This window comes from Euprymna scolopes, chromosome 7 (assembly GCF_053919585.1).
Source record: "Euprymna scolopes isolate OS-2025 chromosome 7, ASM5391958v1, whole genome shotgun sequence".
Classification (NCBI taxonomy): Eukaryota; Metazoa; Mollusca; class Cephalopoda; order Sepiida; family Sepiolidae; genus Euprymna; species Euprymna scolopes.
The window spans coordinates 153324205-153341480 of NC_136488.1; the positions used below are offsets into that span (position 1 = coordinate 153324205).

The window sequence follows — 17276 nt, forward strand, 5'->3', positions numbered from 1 at the left end:
AGTATTTGACCCAAATTCAACCTTGATACATGTCAGCATACCCACCTGCAAAGACTAAACAAAAAAAAGTGGGGGGGTGGGTGGCAGTGTCCTGATTTAAAATTGAGTTAGAAGCACAATGTTCCAAGCATTTTATAAACCAATTGTGCAGATCTAGAAAGATGGTGTACAACCATAAAAATATTTTGCCATCAATGTCCATCCATTAGAAGCTAAAAATATGTCTTGGGAAATAGACAGAAGTTTGCTATGGACAGAGGCAAATATATCCACTATTTTTTTTTCTGTACTAACGCTTTATATGCACTATGTATCCATGCAAGAAAATTATATCAAATGTGGCATACTGTCTTTTCAGCCTCTTGCAAATTTATTGTGTCTGGTGGTCATAACACAGGTTTAACTTTTTTAATAGTATATATCTGATTCATAAACAGAATTTTAATTTGAGAGTGCATGACTTTTTTAATAGTGATTGTAAGTCGGTGTCATTTTGTGATTAGTGTGTTTCACTTGATGTTGTGGTCTGGTTTCCTCATGGAGTACTCTTAACTCTACAGGAGAAAACCTTGAAATGTCATTCACATAGTCAAGGTCATCCTGTGACCACATTTTAGGACTACTTAACAAAATTGGTTAGTTTTTAATCAACTTTTGTCTTAAATATTGTTTTATATGAGTAAGTATCAACACCATTCATTTCTTGTATCTGCTTGACAGTCTTTTAAACTTTTCAGTCTCATTATTTCTTGGTTTCAATTATTTGGTTGTGAACAAATTTGACAAAAACCTTAAATGCTTTACCAGTCTTTTCAAGTTAGCTTGGTTTCCTCAAGTACCAGGAATTATTGTACTACTCATTAACTGCTACACAATCTTGTTTTTTGGGTTTTTTTCATTTCCATGCGATGTGTCCGTTTTCTTATTGTCATTTTAGAATTTATTGAACATTTTCCAAGCTTTTATATTTCTTTTCCAGATATTCTGCACATTATAGTTTTACTTTTTGCCAGTTCTAGCTTTTTTTCATATTTTGGTCTAGCTGGCATATATAGTTAATGAAATTAGAATGCAGAGCCCACCTTTTTTTCGTTGGTGACTCATTCTTTTTAGTAGCTAAGTACTGTTGATATCTAGAGCATTTCATGAGCATTTGAAATCAATAACTTACACACACACCAAAAATATTAGATTTAAAACAATATTCATTACTTATTTGATAAATCTAAAACATTTCATGAAAATTTTTATTTTCGCATCCTTTAAAAGTAAATTGCTGTGGGGGGGGGGAGTATTTCTTAGTTTAAATTCTACAATTATCTCCTCCAGTGAATCATTATTAATGAAATCAATAAATGTTTATATAATCATGTCTGAAATTAATAGAAAAATTTAATGTGTAATGCGTTTATTTGTTACTGAAGAGTCAGTACTTATCAAAGCTCAAGATAAGGGTTAATGAATAGATTGTAAGTTGTAAGGCACTGTGCACGAATTGAAAATGATAAATAAAATTAATAAAAGTAGTTATTTATGACAATATGTCTGTTGACATTGAACGTGAAGACGACTAAGTTGTAACCCATACGGAAGCATTTCTGTGGTAACATTTCACAGATGGAAAATTCTTGGAAAGAAATTCTGCTTATGAAAACTCCGATGTAAGGAAAATTCTTTGCAGTTAATAAATATGTTGTTCTTATGAACGTCTGACATTACCCTCCCTACTAGATTATGATGAAAACGGTTTCAACATTGGTAGTGAAAGCAGGTTTTGGGTTTTAGAATTCATAAAATTAAAAGCTATTTTCCCCATTGCACCACAGATCAGAAGTAAAAAACAATCAACAATTTTGATCACAAATGCTCTTCAAACTGTTGCCGTATATTAAAAAAACAAATTTGCATATTAAGACGTAATAGATAAAATTATTGCAGGACATTATTATGGATTAACAATTTGCCTCGCCACTCTCCAAAAGGTTTGAAATTCTATTTTTATGCAACTATATATGAATATACTGAAAAATTTGACAGAAAGAAAAAAAAAAATTTGGAATGAAAGATCAGTTTCACATAAATTTAACATACAATGATCCCTCATTTTCGGACCATTCTTGCCTCTTAAAGCAGATAACCATTTTTTTCCTATTTACTATGTCAGATAAATTATGTATTGTAAAAACTCACAGCGGTGCTCTGTTATAGAGTGCCAGGATTTTACCTTCATTGGACACCATGCAGTAGGTGGACGAAGAACATTTCTCTAAATACAGAGACAACATAATTGCTGAACGTATTTTACCCAATGTGGATATTCTACAGTGTTCGGCTTGATATATTTGATTATAGGAAATTATTCCTATTTCTTCCAGAGACCACGAGGTCCTAAAATATGCCATATTGGGTGACAAACATTCACGCCGTGTTCACCATGGACATCCGTTTAAGGAAACCCCAAACTAACATTCCCACAGAAGAATCATAACTAAAGGCTCCACTACGTATGGATAGCAAATTCAGCCACTGTTTTTGCAAGGGACTTACTGTGAACCAAAGAACTTTCATTTACTGATACATCTTGAATAAAATTTGAGTTTTAAAAGGTATGGCTTTTGTTTGTGGAATTTCATTTGCTATCTGCAGGGAGGAGGAAATTGGGTGTGTAGGGAAGCAATTTCTTACAGTATATTCTTTTTGGGGAGGTTTTACGTTTTTAGACTATTACATATCATTTTATGTCTTTGCCACTTGGACTAAGAGTTAGTAATAAAAAGATTAGTTAGTTTCCTGTAAAAGTTAGAATGGCCCGGAAAATATATCCCCATACTAAAATTCTAAAATATATATATATTTTTTTTTTCTTTCAGCTAAATTTCTCAATGTATTCACGAATATTCATCTAAAATAATTACTTAGAAAATCATAGAGGTTGGGAGAGAAATAACAATGTTCAATTATAAATTTACCCAGATTAGATTACTTAAAAGCGTTGAAATTACGAAAATTACCGATTTATAATTTAGATTTATTTTGTGCGATTATAATTGCGATTTCTCAAAGCAAACAACGTATTTTCATGTTTTCGATATTGCGATTTAAAATAAAAAATATTATCCTAGCATATTTCACCCTCTGAACACTTAGTAATTTCATATTTATTCATAATAGATTAAGTCTTGAACTAAAACAGTTAAATAAAAATAAAATGAACAAGAAAATGCGAGATTTTATTTTGCCAATATGTAATAGAATATAGTTTGGCTTCTTTTAGATATTTTGTTTTCACCGGGAGCCACCATCTTGATTTTTTATACATACTACAATCATTCTGATTGGTTGATTATAAGCAAGTAAATGCGTATTCTGATTAGCTGTTTTTTGTTTGTTTTTTTTGTACGCAAAATTCAAATTGTCCAATGTCTCTTTATTATATCAACAAAGTAATCCCCATCTCTTTTACATTTTAATAATTTTCGCCTTGAGTTGACGGTCGATTAGGATTTTCAAGTTAAATTCAATTTTTACGATATCTTGTTTATTAAACTATGAGACGAAATTACAGAATAGTTTTTTTTTGTTTTTTTTTTGTCTCCTCTCCATATTAAGAATGTGTTTCTAAACAACGTTATTTTAGCACAGACCGCATTCGCCATAAGTATCAGTTTTTTTTCTTTTTTGTTGAAATGTACCGTTTTTATAGCTAACTTGAATTTTCAAATATATTTTAAAAACAAATACTGAACCAAAAAAAAATAGTCTACTAAATGCTAACTATATATTTTATTGAAAAATAAACAAACTAAATTCATTATGTAGCAGATATGGAAATAACTTATTTCCATATTATTTCAAATAATCTAATTCTCAGTGTTTTCGATTTTTTTTAAATTCAACTCCTAAGGCAAGGGAAATAACCCGAGAGGATTATAAATGCATTAGTTGTAACTATGGCAATCGAAGTTGCAACCAATGTCGGAAGAGAAAAGATGCAATTGGATAACTCTTTCGCGCAAAATAATCTATAAAGTTGAACTATAGAAAAAAAAAGTCCCAACTCATTTATTAAACAATATTTGGTTTTAGAGTAGTTGTCACCGAAAGGTTTGTGTGAATGAGGGGAATAATTTAGATTAAAGGCTTGTTAGAAGTTTTTATTAGGAACTTGGGAATTCTTATTTTGAACCCAAGAATCTATACAGAATTTCAAACTGAGCCCATTATTTATAAACTAGGGTAGATTGTTCACATTCCATCAGACATGACCAGGTAGTAACAGATGAGGCATTTGTTAATTCTAAACAACAGTTGAGAATTCAATCTTCACTACAGGCAATAATAAGTAAAAATAACAAAGATTAACACTTCTACTCCCTCATGAATAACGAATTTAGAAAAGGAGGAAGTTTCATGGGAATATTAAATTCAAAAGCGGTTCCCAGTCGCATGTATATCCTCATCAGGGGAGATGATGTTAAGTTTTTGTAGCTCTTGTAGGGAGGTATCAAAGTCTTCCTACATATAGCGCCTGGTATTCCCAAATGATCACCCAACGACAAAGACTATCTGATCATCCTATGGATGATGCAGGTCTCGCACTGGGAGTTTAAAGTGAAAATGGTTTATGTAGAGCCAGCCTTACTCTCGTTTCAACCAGCCTGATCCAGCGGCAGGACAGAGTTGAGATAGCTGGAGGCCAAGTGGGATGGAGGAGCTGCAGAAAGTGTCAATGTCCTACATACAGCGCCTGGTATTCTCAAATGATCATCCATCTGGTACTAATTAGACTTAACCTTGCTTACATCAACCGAAATATTGTGGAGATGAGAATAGTAATCAAAATAATAGATATTCTTTAATTGTATTCAGTATTTTAAAGTTTATGTCAAATTTTGTGCAATTACATCTATATTATATTTATTTTAGTCACTGTCTGTTCCACTTTTTCTTGGAAACTACTGTGCCAATCTGACTTAAATTCTGTATGGACTTTGTTATAATAAAGATACAGCAAACTAATAGTACACAGTCAATGTGTTAAAGAGCATCTCTCCTCTCTCTCTCTCTCTCTGGCTCTTTCATACTCTCTCTATTTTCTCTCTCTGTGTCTCTATTAGATAGTAGATCGAGAGAGAGAGGGAGAGGGTGGGAGGAGGTCAGAGAGATATTTTTGTAGTAAATCCACGTTGCAGGAAGTGACGTTTCATCTAACCGGATGTCATGTGATGCTACGTGGCAAGGTTGGTGAAACGTTGAGTCTCTCAGAAAAAGCCGAGCCGAGCAGAAGTCTAAAATGGTTCTCTCCTAAGTAAGGGGGGAGATGCGCGTCCCAGACGTGGGACGTGGTAGGTACCCACAGTGGAGACCATCGATGGCGACATCTGCAGATCATGCCTGGGAGAATAAAAGGTTGAAAACCCAACAGCTGTCTTCATCTTGTGTATTCCGGTGAAAACAGCAAGAGAGCTCCACCCAGATGAAGACTCTCCCAGAGCAGCAAAACCAGGTATGAACTTCTATATATAAACACATACATCCACAAGTGTCCTAACCACCAGACAAACGGTTTAAGGGATCTTGGGTCCCGTTCTCTCGTCTCTTAACACTTGTAATATCTCTCTCATCGTCATAAACTTTTTCTCTTCATTAGTAAAATGGACACGTCATCACCAGGGTACCAGTATCCCTCAAGTAAAGTGTCAAAGTCCAAATCCGTTTCTTCTCCCTCCCTTAAATAACATATATGTATACTTGTAATATCTCTCTCATCGTCATAAACTTTTTCTCTTCATTAGTAAAATGGACACGTCATCACCAGGGTACCAGTATCCCTCAAGTAAAGTGTCAAAGTCCAAATCCGTTTCTTCTCCCTCCCTTAAATAACATATATGTTATTTAAGGGAGGGAGAAGAAACGGATTTGGACTTTGACACTTTACTTGAGGGATACTGGTACCCTGGTGATGACGTGTCCATTTTACTAATGAAGAGAAAAAGTTTATGACGATGAGAGAGATATTACAAGTGTTAAGAGACGAGAGAACGGGACCCAAGATCCCTTAAACCGTTTGTCTGGTGGTTAGGACACTTGTGGATGTATGTGTTTATACATAGAAGTTCATACCTGGTTTTGCTGCTCTGGGAGAGTCTTCATCTGGGTGGAGCTCTCTTGCTGTTTTCACCGGAATACACAAGATGAAGACAGCTGTTGGGTTTTCAACCTTTTATTCTCCCAGGCATGATCTGCAGATGTCGCCATCGATGGTCTCCACTGTGGGTACCTACCACGTCCCACGTCTGGGACGCGCATCTCCCCCCTTACTTAGGAGAGAACCATTTTAGACTTCTGCTCGGCTCGGCTTTTTCTGAGAGACTCAACGTTTCACCAACCTTGCCACGTAGCATCACATGACATCCGGTTAGATGAAACGTCACTTCCTGCAACGTGGATTTACTACAAAAATATCTCTCTGACCTCCTCCCACCCTCTCCCTCTCGATCTACTATCTAATAGAGACACAGAGAGAGAAAATAGAGAGAGTATGAAAGAGCCAGAGAGAGAGAGAGAGAGGAGAGATGCTCTTTAACAAATGCACAGTTAGGGAATTATAGTGGCTAGTATTTAGTGCAAAAATGAGCACAAATTTAACCATATTCAACCATCAATTGTGCATAAACCACTTATTCTAAATCAACAGGCTAAAAAGTCTACCATATCCAACAGTTTGGGAGGATATAATTATCATCATAAGTAGTAGTATTAATAGTATATACATTATGATCCCCCCCCACACACACACACTCAAATCTGAGGTTTGTTTTTAGGACAAGCAACAATAGCATACATGTTGAAACTAATATCATTTATAGCTCATTTCATAAAAATGCAAGTTTTTTTTAAATGCAACATAGCATCTATTTTTTAACAAAAGAAACGCTGTATAAGATAGAATTTATAAGAAAAAGGCATGGACATAGTTGGCATGGAAGCTGTCTCAAAAGATAATAGATACTCTCTGTAAAGGTAGCTGCACATGAAATTGTGAGGCAATAGTTGCAAAATCTAACCATAAATCATCCTTATACGAATTCAAATTGTGTCTAATCCTTTCATAATATTCATCTTTCAACTGACAACCCACTAATTTCATTAATCCTGCAGTCTAATTTCGTTTAATATGGCAACGGCCACCACCACCACCACCCCAGCTCCTCGACCGCCCCCTATCCAATGTAAACAGAATTTTTGTGAAATATTAAACGGTATTTTACTCAGTAAACGTCGGCACCTTACTTACGGAAAAACGGTTAATTAAACTTCAGAAGCAAGAGTTAAACTACACGAGTTCTACATCCCACTCCCCTAAAAAAGAACAAAAATCATAAATGTTTTTGTAAACCGCTCGTGAAAACTTAATTTTTTAGATCAATTAAAAAGCATTAAAAACTAGAGAACACACACAAAGAAATGAACCGCTTTCTTTTAGTTTTCTTTTTTGATGAAAAATATTTCTTGTCATTTAAAATGTCGGTACTTGTACGGTTTAATCAAGACATTAAAAAATGAAAATATCGAAAAAAAATATTTATATTGCACGTATTCGTACTCGAAAAAAAATTTAACTTAATTTTATGGAGTAGATTTTTTTTTTTTTTTTTTTTACAGCGGAAAAAACATGCTTTTATGAGAGCACGTTGAAATCAGCCATCATGGATTTTTTTTTTTTTTTTTTTTTTTTTACATAGGCATCAAGGCTAAGAGGTCACTCGAGGATAAGGGTTTAATCCTTTATCCTTTTACGCGGGAAAAAAACTTTCTGACCACGTTTGGCCAGATACTGGCGAGCTCGGATATAAATTTAAACCATAACGTAAAGATCTGATGTTTAAATGTTTCATTGCATTTTAAACTTACTTTAAAATGTTTACAGACAACACCCACAAGATTGTAAGTATTTTGGTTATTTCATTTTTACTGTGAATATCTAAATTAACAATTAGTAATTTAAAACACGCACGTGTTTTTTTTTTATTTTAACATACGCAGGTTTCGTTTGTTGGTTTTGGTCATTTTTTTTTTTAAATATATTATTCGTTCGTCCGATCATTTTGTTTTAATGTGAATACCTTGAAAAGGCCGTTTTGATTTGTTTACAATTTTAAAACGAATCAAAAAAATAAAAGAACTTTTAATTACATGACATATTTTGGGCCTTCGTAATTTTCGTGTTTACAAAATGTAGTTTATTGCATTCTGCGAACGCCAGAATCACTCGGTTTTGGACTAATTAATTTATGTTTTGTACAAACAAGGTGTTTTTTTTTTTTAGATTTAATTCAATATCTTAGAACTGTAGTTTAGGTGGAAAAATAATCTCGAACTCTTTATCGCATAAAAGAAACCAATTTCCCTAATCACCGGTACCATGTCAATAATATATAAACAATAATATAGGTATTTCAGAAGTTGTTTTTGAAAACAACTTACGAAAAACTTCTATTTATATTGCGTTTAATTAAAATAAAAAAAGGTGTTACAATTATGAAAAGTTCTATTCATATTTAAATGTCTTATATGTTCCGTTTTTTTTTTGTTGTTGTTTTTTTTTGTACACAATGAATACTTTTTTTAATGAAGGTGCTAGTGCAGAGAGTGATCCGCGCTAATTTTAAATCGTATTTCCAAGTTTAATTAAAGTTTTATATTTTTTTTTATTATTATTATTCAATTGTAAGGTTAAAGTATAGAATAGGCACAAAACACCCTCCCTTCCCCATGTTAAGAATGGCTTTTTAAATAATAACGTTATTATTTACGTCCGGATCACTCTCTGCACTAGTACCTTAATGATAAACAATACATAAATAGAAATAATTATCAGACTTTTTAAAGTTTAAGTTTAAACAATATTTTTTTAAATTTTTAATTAAAAATTGAATCACGTGATTTTTGTTACCGTACTAAAATAGGTGCTTAAGATATCGTGAAATGTTCTGTTTAAAATTAAAAAATGTTGTTTAAAATAAAGAAGTAAAAAATGAGAGAAAAAGATATTGTGAAAAAAAGATCGTGAAACGGTTTAAAATAAATAAGTAAAAAGTTGGTCTTCTTTAAGTTTTCAAAAAAACTTCTGAAATACCATATTATTGACATGGTAACGTACCGGTGATTAGGGAAATTAGTTCCTTTTATGTGATAAAGGGGTCGAGATTATTTTTCCACCTAAACTACAGTCTTGCCAAAAAATGTATATTTTGTTCGTTTATTTTATTTAATCAAGTGCTTACTTTCAATATTAAAATATATTTTATATTAATTACATTGTTTTATTTTAAAACTAACAATTCGAAGTAGACATCTGGAAATCACTACGGGGAGATAACTCCAGTTAAAGCGCACCACACTACATCCCATCTTTAATATTAGCTTTTTTCCTAAAAATCGAACCTTTTGCTCTGTATCAATAGTTTTTTCGCTGTAAATAAGAAATTACTTGATGATATTAAGTGGAATTTTTTTTCGGAGGACTTCCTTCCATAACAGAAACGTACAATATAACCTGTTTTCGATATTTTCATTTTTTAATGTCTTAATTAAACTGTATAAGTACTAAGAAAAAAAGAGGCAAAATTGCTCATTTATTTTTAATCTTTTTATAAATAGATATTTATTTTTAATAAAATATTGGCACTTGACGAGTGTGGACCTTGCACAAACATTGGTCTATTTAGCCATGAAAAGTTGCTTTTTTAGGCCAAAAAAATATTTAAAAAAAAGCTAAAGAAAATGTCAAATTGATTTTAAACTCCAATAATCGAGCGTGTTTTGTTTTGACTTTTTTCTTTGAGTAAATTTCATTCATACTTTTATTTTGTGCTTGTTTTCATTTCATTTTAAATTTATTTTTATTTTATTCCAAATTTATTTTATTTCATTACTTTATTTTTTATACTAAATATTTTTTTTTGTACATTTATAATAAAAATACTTACACAACTATTTGAGTGGACAAAGGACTTTGATTCTTCTCATAATTTCCTCAAAGAACGAAAAATACTTGCCTTTACGATGCAATGTAGGGGTTGTTATCAGGAGATGACTCTCAAAATCTCGTGACACAAAAATTTTTCGCTGCAAAATTCATAAGAGTCAGAAGACATCCATTAAAAAAGGATCTTTTTTTTTTAGAAAACTCCAAGTTAACTTTACAAGAATTTATAAAAAATTGTGTATGTCTGGTCTAGACAGATCACTGGTGTTGTTGCTGCTGTCTATGAGAATTAAATGTGACTACCATTTATCAATGGTATCAATACCTCAGAGACGTCACGAGCCATCATATGGTGTCGAACCCATGTCAGTACGTGTAACAATTTGGAGTTTAAAATTAATTTGGCATTTTCTTTGGATTGGGGGAGGGGGCCTAAAAAAGTTTTTTTGTGGTGAAATAGACCAATGCTTACGCAGGGTCCACACTCGTCATCAAGTGCCAAAATATTTTATAACAAAAAAATATTTACGTTGAAATGTTTGTTAAATAATGCTTTTATTTTTAATGTTTTTAGAAATGGATATTTAGTTCGTATTTAGAATTCAACCTAATAATTAAAAAAAATACTGAAAAATCTTTGATGTATTCGTCATGGACTGGAAAACGTCATATTCCCAAATTCATGTAAATTGATCAAGTAGTTTCATTTTGATAAAGAAAAATATTTTATAACGATTAATGTGAAATATTTTTTAAGTCTTTAAACTCTTCAACTTTATAAAATGTTACAATTTTTATCAACTTAAATCTTTTTTGTATATAATTTAACAATAATTATTTTTTATACCTACAGACACTATTGTTTAATGCTTATGCAATCATCAGCGTAGGTTGTGACAATTCCTGCCGGTCATGAGATACGAACCTCGCCACAAAGTTAGTTATTCCACAGACAGTAGCCATCCTTAAGTATTCTTGAAGGGGCTTACATATAATTATATATATATATTTTTTTTTTTTTTTACCTATAATAATTAAATACCTACAGACACTAGTGTTTCAGCCTTTCGGGAATCTCCAGTGCAGGGTGTCACGATTAACACCAGTCGATAGATTCGAACTCGGCAACACAAGCCATCTGTGGCTCGATTAGCTACCATCAACCGCGAGAAATAACACTGAATTTAAACATTTTAAATATTTTTAATGTCAATCACAGTGAGCTAATTATTATACGATGATATATATTACAAGTGTTTGTCAAGTTAGTTTTAAATGAAACCCTCGGGGAAAAAAAAAAAAAAAAAGAATCTAACTCTTCGGTTGATATCATTTGTTAAATGTTAAAAGTTTATTTTATACTTTTACATGTTTAATGCTTATGTGACTTCGTTTTATTCTTGAAATGATGTCACAAACAAAAATTCTTACTATTAGAGTATAAGTGCTGACATATTTTAACAAAACCTATTTTTCTTTGCAGAAATTGTATTTTTCTGACCTAATAGGCAAAATATTACCACAAGATTTCCGCAATATATGTACCACATTTGTTGCTGAGGCGTACATTGAAAATGGTACTTCTCAACTTATGGCATCTAGAATGGTAAGCTATTTTGAGAATTTTATGAATTAAAAATGTCATTTTTTGTTTGTTTTTAAGAAATATATTGATAACATTTCTTTTATTTGAAAATTTTAATATATTTACCTCTTTTTATTATTCATTCCCATTAGGCTGCTACGGAGGTGAGCGCACTACTTATGAATTGTAAATTCAATATTGAAAGCTTGGAGAATGTTATAAACAGGATTCAAATATTACGCAATATAACTAGCCGAATGCACCCGGAAAAGAGTCTTCCGTTAGTTCCAATAATGCAGAAAGTGACACGTCAACTGACCGGTTTGTTATCCTTCATTATTAGTATTTTTTTTTTTTTTTTTTTTGAGGGGGTAATTTTTGTCTATCTTGCTTTAAATATGTTTGTAAATAGCTAAAAATCAGTATTTTTTTTCTCTTATTGAAAGAAAAATATCCTTTGACTTTACAATAACAAGATATTTAACAAAAAAATTAAAAACAAAATTTACTCTACATATTCTGGCACAAACTAGCTTCCATTAAAAAAAATTTTTTTTTTTTTTTTCAACAAAAGTAAAAATATTGATATTTCATTATTCAAAAATAAATGCTGTCATCCAATATAATTATTATGGAAGCCATATTTTATTGTTTACTCAATAATAGGTCTGTTTTCATTTTTTTTTTTTTTTTTAATTATTATATACTTCTAATTTTATGTAATACCTATGAATTCTTATTAATTGCATAAGATGATTTTTTTTATAAAATTAAAACTAGGGTGAATTTTGAACAAGAATCAAAATATTTACTTATTAAGTTTTTAAGAATGTACTATTACTTATCAAAACTTATTGTCTTCTATTGCAGGTATTGAATTGTATCTAAGATTACAGTCTTATTTATTAACCGAAAAAGAGCTACGAGAAAACCATTTCCCCCGTCCTGATGGTACAGGAAATACAAAATTCTATCATTCTGAAAGAACAAACGAAGAGTATTTTGCCAGTAAATATCAAAACATTTTTCTATAAATTTTCTATGGTTTTCAGTGATTAGATATGAAAATAAACACCCCTTTCTCCTTTTTTTTTTCTCACAAGATGATGCAAGACGTTGTGTTCGCTGTTCCAACACATTTGAAAATATTTGCTCCTACCACTGGGCAAAATTGGCCACAAAACAATGTAAGTCTTTGTTTTTATACTTTTCTCTTTCAACATATAATACTAGCCGTGTTTACCCAACATCGTTCAGGTGTATATCTAAAGTATTTAAAGAAAATTCATTGAAAATATAATTGTTTACATTTATTTCATTCAAATTAATTTTGAATGCATACTATTCATAATGAATTGTAGATAACAATTTTATCATGGTTAGAATAATTGATATTTATTTTTAATGGTGACCATTCTAATTTTTATACAATTTATGTTGGAAATTTATGTATCCTTAATTTTAATGCATAAAATCTTTGTTTCTTTCCAGGTGGAAATAGTTTTGAGAAGCATTATAAATGTTGCAATGGAAAAGTTAACTCCATAGGATGTACAGTTGCTCCAGTAAGTAAACATTTTGATTCTTGTTCAAAATTTTGCCTATGTTAAAAAATATACAAAGGACTATATTTGTTTTACATAACCATGCCAGAAAGAGAATAGCATATCCCAAAAATCACTAATTGTGTAAGTAGATTTATTTTAAAACAAAAAATTATATTTTATGGCTAGCTAAGGAATAAATATCTTGCGATGCCATTTTAAAAACAGTCAAGAAACAAACAAAATAACTTAACATAATTCAAACTTGTGAGATTTTTGTTGTAATGCCTACAAATTCCCATTAATCGGTTAATAAAATTTGATTTATAAAAACAATACTATTTGATGAATTTATGTGATTATTAGAATAAAATATTTTCTTTCTGTCACAGGTATGTAGAGGGAATTCTGGACAAATGCAATATTTTTATTTAATGCATATTGTATAGTTGTAAATAATTATTTTTTATTGATTTGTTGTTGTAATTTTATCATTGTTTTAATTTATAATTTTGTGATTATTTACTAATTCCTTTTAGTTTTTTTTTTATTAAGTATAAATTAACTTATTTGCTAAATTTCTATGCTTAATGGTAATTGCATTCCCACTTTATTTTCAGTATCATGTTCATCACAATAATAAATTTGACACATCAGGATACAAAAACACAGTTTTCTATCCAATGTCACATATGCATCTGCAGGTTTTTTCTCTGGATTGTGAGCTGGTAAGTTATTTTTTTAAATCTTGTCTCACCATAACACAATCTTTCCCCCAAAAATTTCGTACCTAGCTTTGAGTAAATCAGCAACTTTTATTCAATTAATTGCATTCAATAACATAAAACTGCATTGTAAATTGATAAACCAAACCTCAAACCTATTTGTGCTTTGTGATCATATTAAAAGGAGTATAGTCATCCCATTTGAAATAATTGCCTATCTCAAAAGTTCAGCAAGTTTTTTGTATCAGACTTGAAATTCATAACTTTTTCTTCTCCACTATTTAACAGATCTATACTACAGCTGGCATGGAAGTTGCTCAAGTAACGCTCATCAATCCGGAATGTGATGTTGTTTATGAAACGTTCGTCAAGCCAGATAATCAAATATTGGATTATAATACGCGGTAATTACCTTCAGCTAATTTGTTTTTGTTATTCTTTCATTTATAAATATCATGAACATGAAAAATATATGGACTCTTAATTTCAACGTATTTGAAATATCATTCATCGAAATAATTGAAAGATTTGCATATGAATATGACAGTGTATTTTACCACACAAAATATTTTAAGCACTAATATGGTTAAAAAGTGTATTAACCCTGCCCCCTCATGTTCATTAGATTAAAATGGGTTTTAGCTGATATTATGTAAATCTGACACTCCAATCAAAAGGTTATAATTTTTTGTAAATGTGTACATTTTTTTTCTTTTAGATTTAGTGGAATTCAAGAATCAGATCTAAAAAACGTAACTACATCGTTGAGAGATGTACAGGATCAACTTTTACGGTATATCTCCGCACATACGATCCTTGTTGGACATAGTTTAGAATGCGATTTGAGGTCCCTTAAGGTAAGCATTGAGAAATTATAGTCTAATTAAGAACCTTTTTTACATCCTCCTACAAAGTACACATTGTAAATTAAGCTTTCTTTTCCTTTTTAAAACAAGAATTTATTTTGAATGGATTAATTTAAAGCAGAGGAGGCATTCTTTCTATTCATGCATTGTTAAATATGTGATTCCTTGAATCTTTTAGCATTGATTTAATACTTTTTATTTTTCTTTAGATCGTCCACAGTAACGTGGTTGATACGTCAGTTCTGTACGCACGCTTGTCGGGAAACTCGTATAAGACAGGACTGAAAAAGTTGGCACAAGATCATCTCCAAATGAAAATCCAGGATAATCGTAAGTATATTCAACACTGTATTTATTGCATTCAAAACTTTCAATATATGAAGATTTGCTAAGAATGTTAAAGCCATAAATGACTCTCTATTCAATAGTTTAAATGCTTGAAAATTCTTTAAAACTTTCTAAGGGTCACAATGTAATCCCTTGTCTTGGTTTTGTTTTTCAGCCGATGGTCATGACAGTAAAGAAGATGCCATTGCAGCAATGAAATTAGTCCATCATCAACTGAAGCAGGAAGCCATAAAAAATTATTATACTCCATGTAAATTAAGAAGGAGACTTGAGGAAATTCTATCACTTATCAATTACTAAAGTATTAATAGATGCTCAATATAAATTGCATTGATTACAGGAATTTTTCTTACCTTTATGGTTTTTTTCTACTCGAATCAAATTTGTCAGTTTTACTCAACTGCAGAACAACATTTTTGATTTGGGTAGTATCGGAATTATGGCAGCATCTGTGCAATACAAAAAAAGTACTCATCCATTTTAAACAAGCCACTTTTACCAATCAATTTTCTTTTTGTTAAAAAGAATAAATAAAAATACAAGAAAAACTGGAACACGATCATTTTACAATTACCAAAACAATCACTCATCCACAACATCATTTAACCCCCAAAAACGAATTATATTCACTTTTTTCTAAATTGGAGACGTTTATACTAACTTAAAAAAAATCGATTAGACAACTTCTAGTTTTGTGTAATTTTTAACATGTGTTTTGTATTGTCTCTTTTCTGACTTTAAAACACAGTAACATTATATCCAACATTTTTTCCCTTATTTCCTTCCATTTTTTTTTTTTTTTTTTTTTTACATCATTAGAATAATGTTTCATTCGTGTAGATTCCATACAATTTTTTTGATCTTTACACTCTTCCTCAAAAAATATTTTATATTATTTTAAAGAAGGCAGCTCAAAAATAACTTCCATTCAATTTAAAAAATCGTCAAACAGAAACAACGCAAAAAAAAAAAAAATTGTAAAAATATTTTTGTAAATAAATTTTTTATACGTAAAATGTTTTTTTTTTCTCTTTTGATCTTACTGTGCATGCATACATCCTCTTGCTTTCAATTAAAATTCTTTTTTTTTTTTTTATTATTATTATACCCCCCCCCATTGTTTTACTCTTCTTCCACCTTCACTCTAAAACCCATTTTAATTTAAATAGTTTTTTATTACAATGATTTAGCTCTAAATTTTCAGGTTATAACCTTTTTTTTTTTTTAATAGACTTGTTCAATTTTTAAGTGAGTTTTCTAAACAAGTTAACCATAAACGTGTTTTGTAAATATGATTTACAGGAACTAAACACTAGTTTATAAAATCAAGTAGAGGAACCATTAATACCTTTGTTTAAAATAATTTATAATCTGAAAAGTTGGTGCTTATGAATTATTAAAATAAATTTGGAATTCAATAAAAATAGAAAATTAAAAAGTTAATGTTCTGAATCTTACAGACAAAAATTAACATTTAGCCGAAACCCTTTTTTTTTTTTTAATGATTTTTTTTTTTTCAATCTAAATTTTAACTTTTTCACTAAATTCACTCATGAAACATAGAATGTTTCCAGAATAATTTCTTTATTTTTGTTTTCTGGTGATAAACTATTATTTGAATTGTGCTTTGCATAATTAGCTAATCTTTTTACATTGTAGTTTTATGTAATTTTTATACGTTCAAATACTTTATACTTGCCATGAACTGTTCTCATAAGAATTCAAACAGTGTCCATTTATGATTTTCAATCCTTTCATAATATTCTTCATCTTACAACTGACAATCCACGAATTTTATCAACCATCCTTGAGTGTCTTTTTGGCCTTCATAAGTGATGACTCCTGAGTTAAAAATAAAATAGGTATGTATTTAAAATTACAAAACTATTAAAATTTCATCTATCTGTACTGTTGATATTGGTTTTAAAATAATAAATGAACTCGTCTCCTCATAAGGAAACAGTTAGGCAATGTGGGGAAAGTCTAGCTCTCCAAAAAGGGCACTCTGGATAAGAATCAAAATTCAGATCGTCTCAGTCTAAACATAGCATCAAAAATGTATGAGGTACTTACTTATTATTGAAAAGTAATGCTGTACACCGAAAATTATGAAAAATAATCAAATAGAATTTTCATAAAAAATAAAAATAATTTAGTGCTTTTGACACAGACAGGAGACAATCACTGAGTCTTGACTTATTCACCGTGATGAAAATT

The 17276-nt window shown here is 30.5% G+C and overlaps 2 protein-coding genes across 4 annotated transcripts in view; both read left to right on the forward strand.

Annotated features, from left to right (window-relative positions):
* The window catches only part of LOC145280197 (putative exonuclease GOR), a 210008-nt gene that overhangs the window by 9256 nt on the left and 183476 nt on the right, over positions 1-17276 (forward strand). The window contains exon 2 of one of the 2 annotated variants that reach the window (XR_013868570.1): positions 11475-11897. The gene's annotated coding sequence lies outside the window, so the exon portion shown is untranslated. Of the gene's footprint in view, positions 1-11474; positions 11898-17276 lie in introns of those variants that run through there. The other variant, XM_080131966.1, reaches the window with a different exon arrangement.
* Positions 13074-16124, forward strand: LOC145280203 (putative exonuclease GOR). Of its 2 annotated transcripts, XM_080131981.1 has the most exons (3): positions 13074-13141; positions 13741-13848; positions 14134-16124. In XM_080131981.1, exons 2-3 carry the CDS (start codon positions 13804-13806, stop codon positions 14251-14253), a joined length of 165 nt encoding a protein of 54 aa, XP_079988107.1. In that variant the 5' UTR covers positions 13074-13141; positions 13741-13803; the 3' UTR covers positions 14254-16124. The 2 variants fall into 2 exon arrangements, with proteins under 2 accessions (XP_079988107.1, XP_079988106.1); XM_080131980.1 differs by lacking the exon at positions 13074-13141 and having other exon boundaries at positions 13711-13848.

Bases quoted from the DNA above. Each gene is read 5' to 3' on its own strand.
- LOC145280203 (XM_080131980.1), top strand. From the start codon at position 13,711: ATGGTAATTGCATTCCCACTTTATTTTCAGTATCATGTTCATCACAAT. The intron at 13,849-14,133 runs GTAAGTTATTTT...ACTATTTAACAG, and splicing joins TTTCTCTGGATTGTGAGCTG to ATCTATACTACAGCTGGCAT.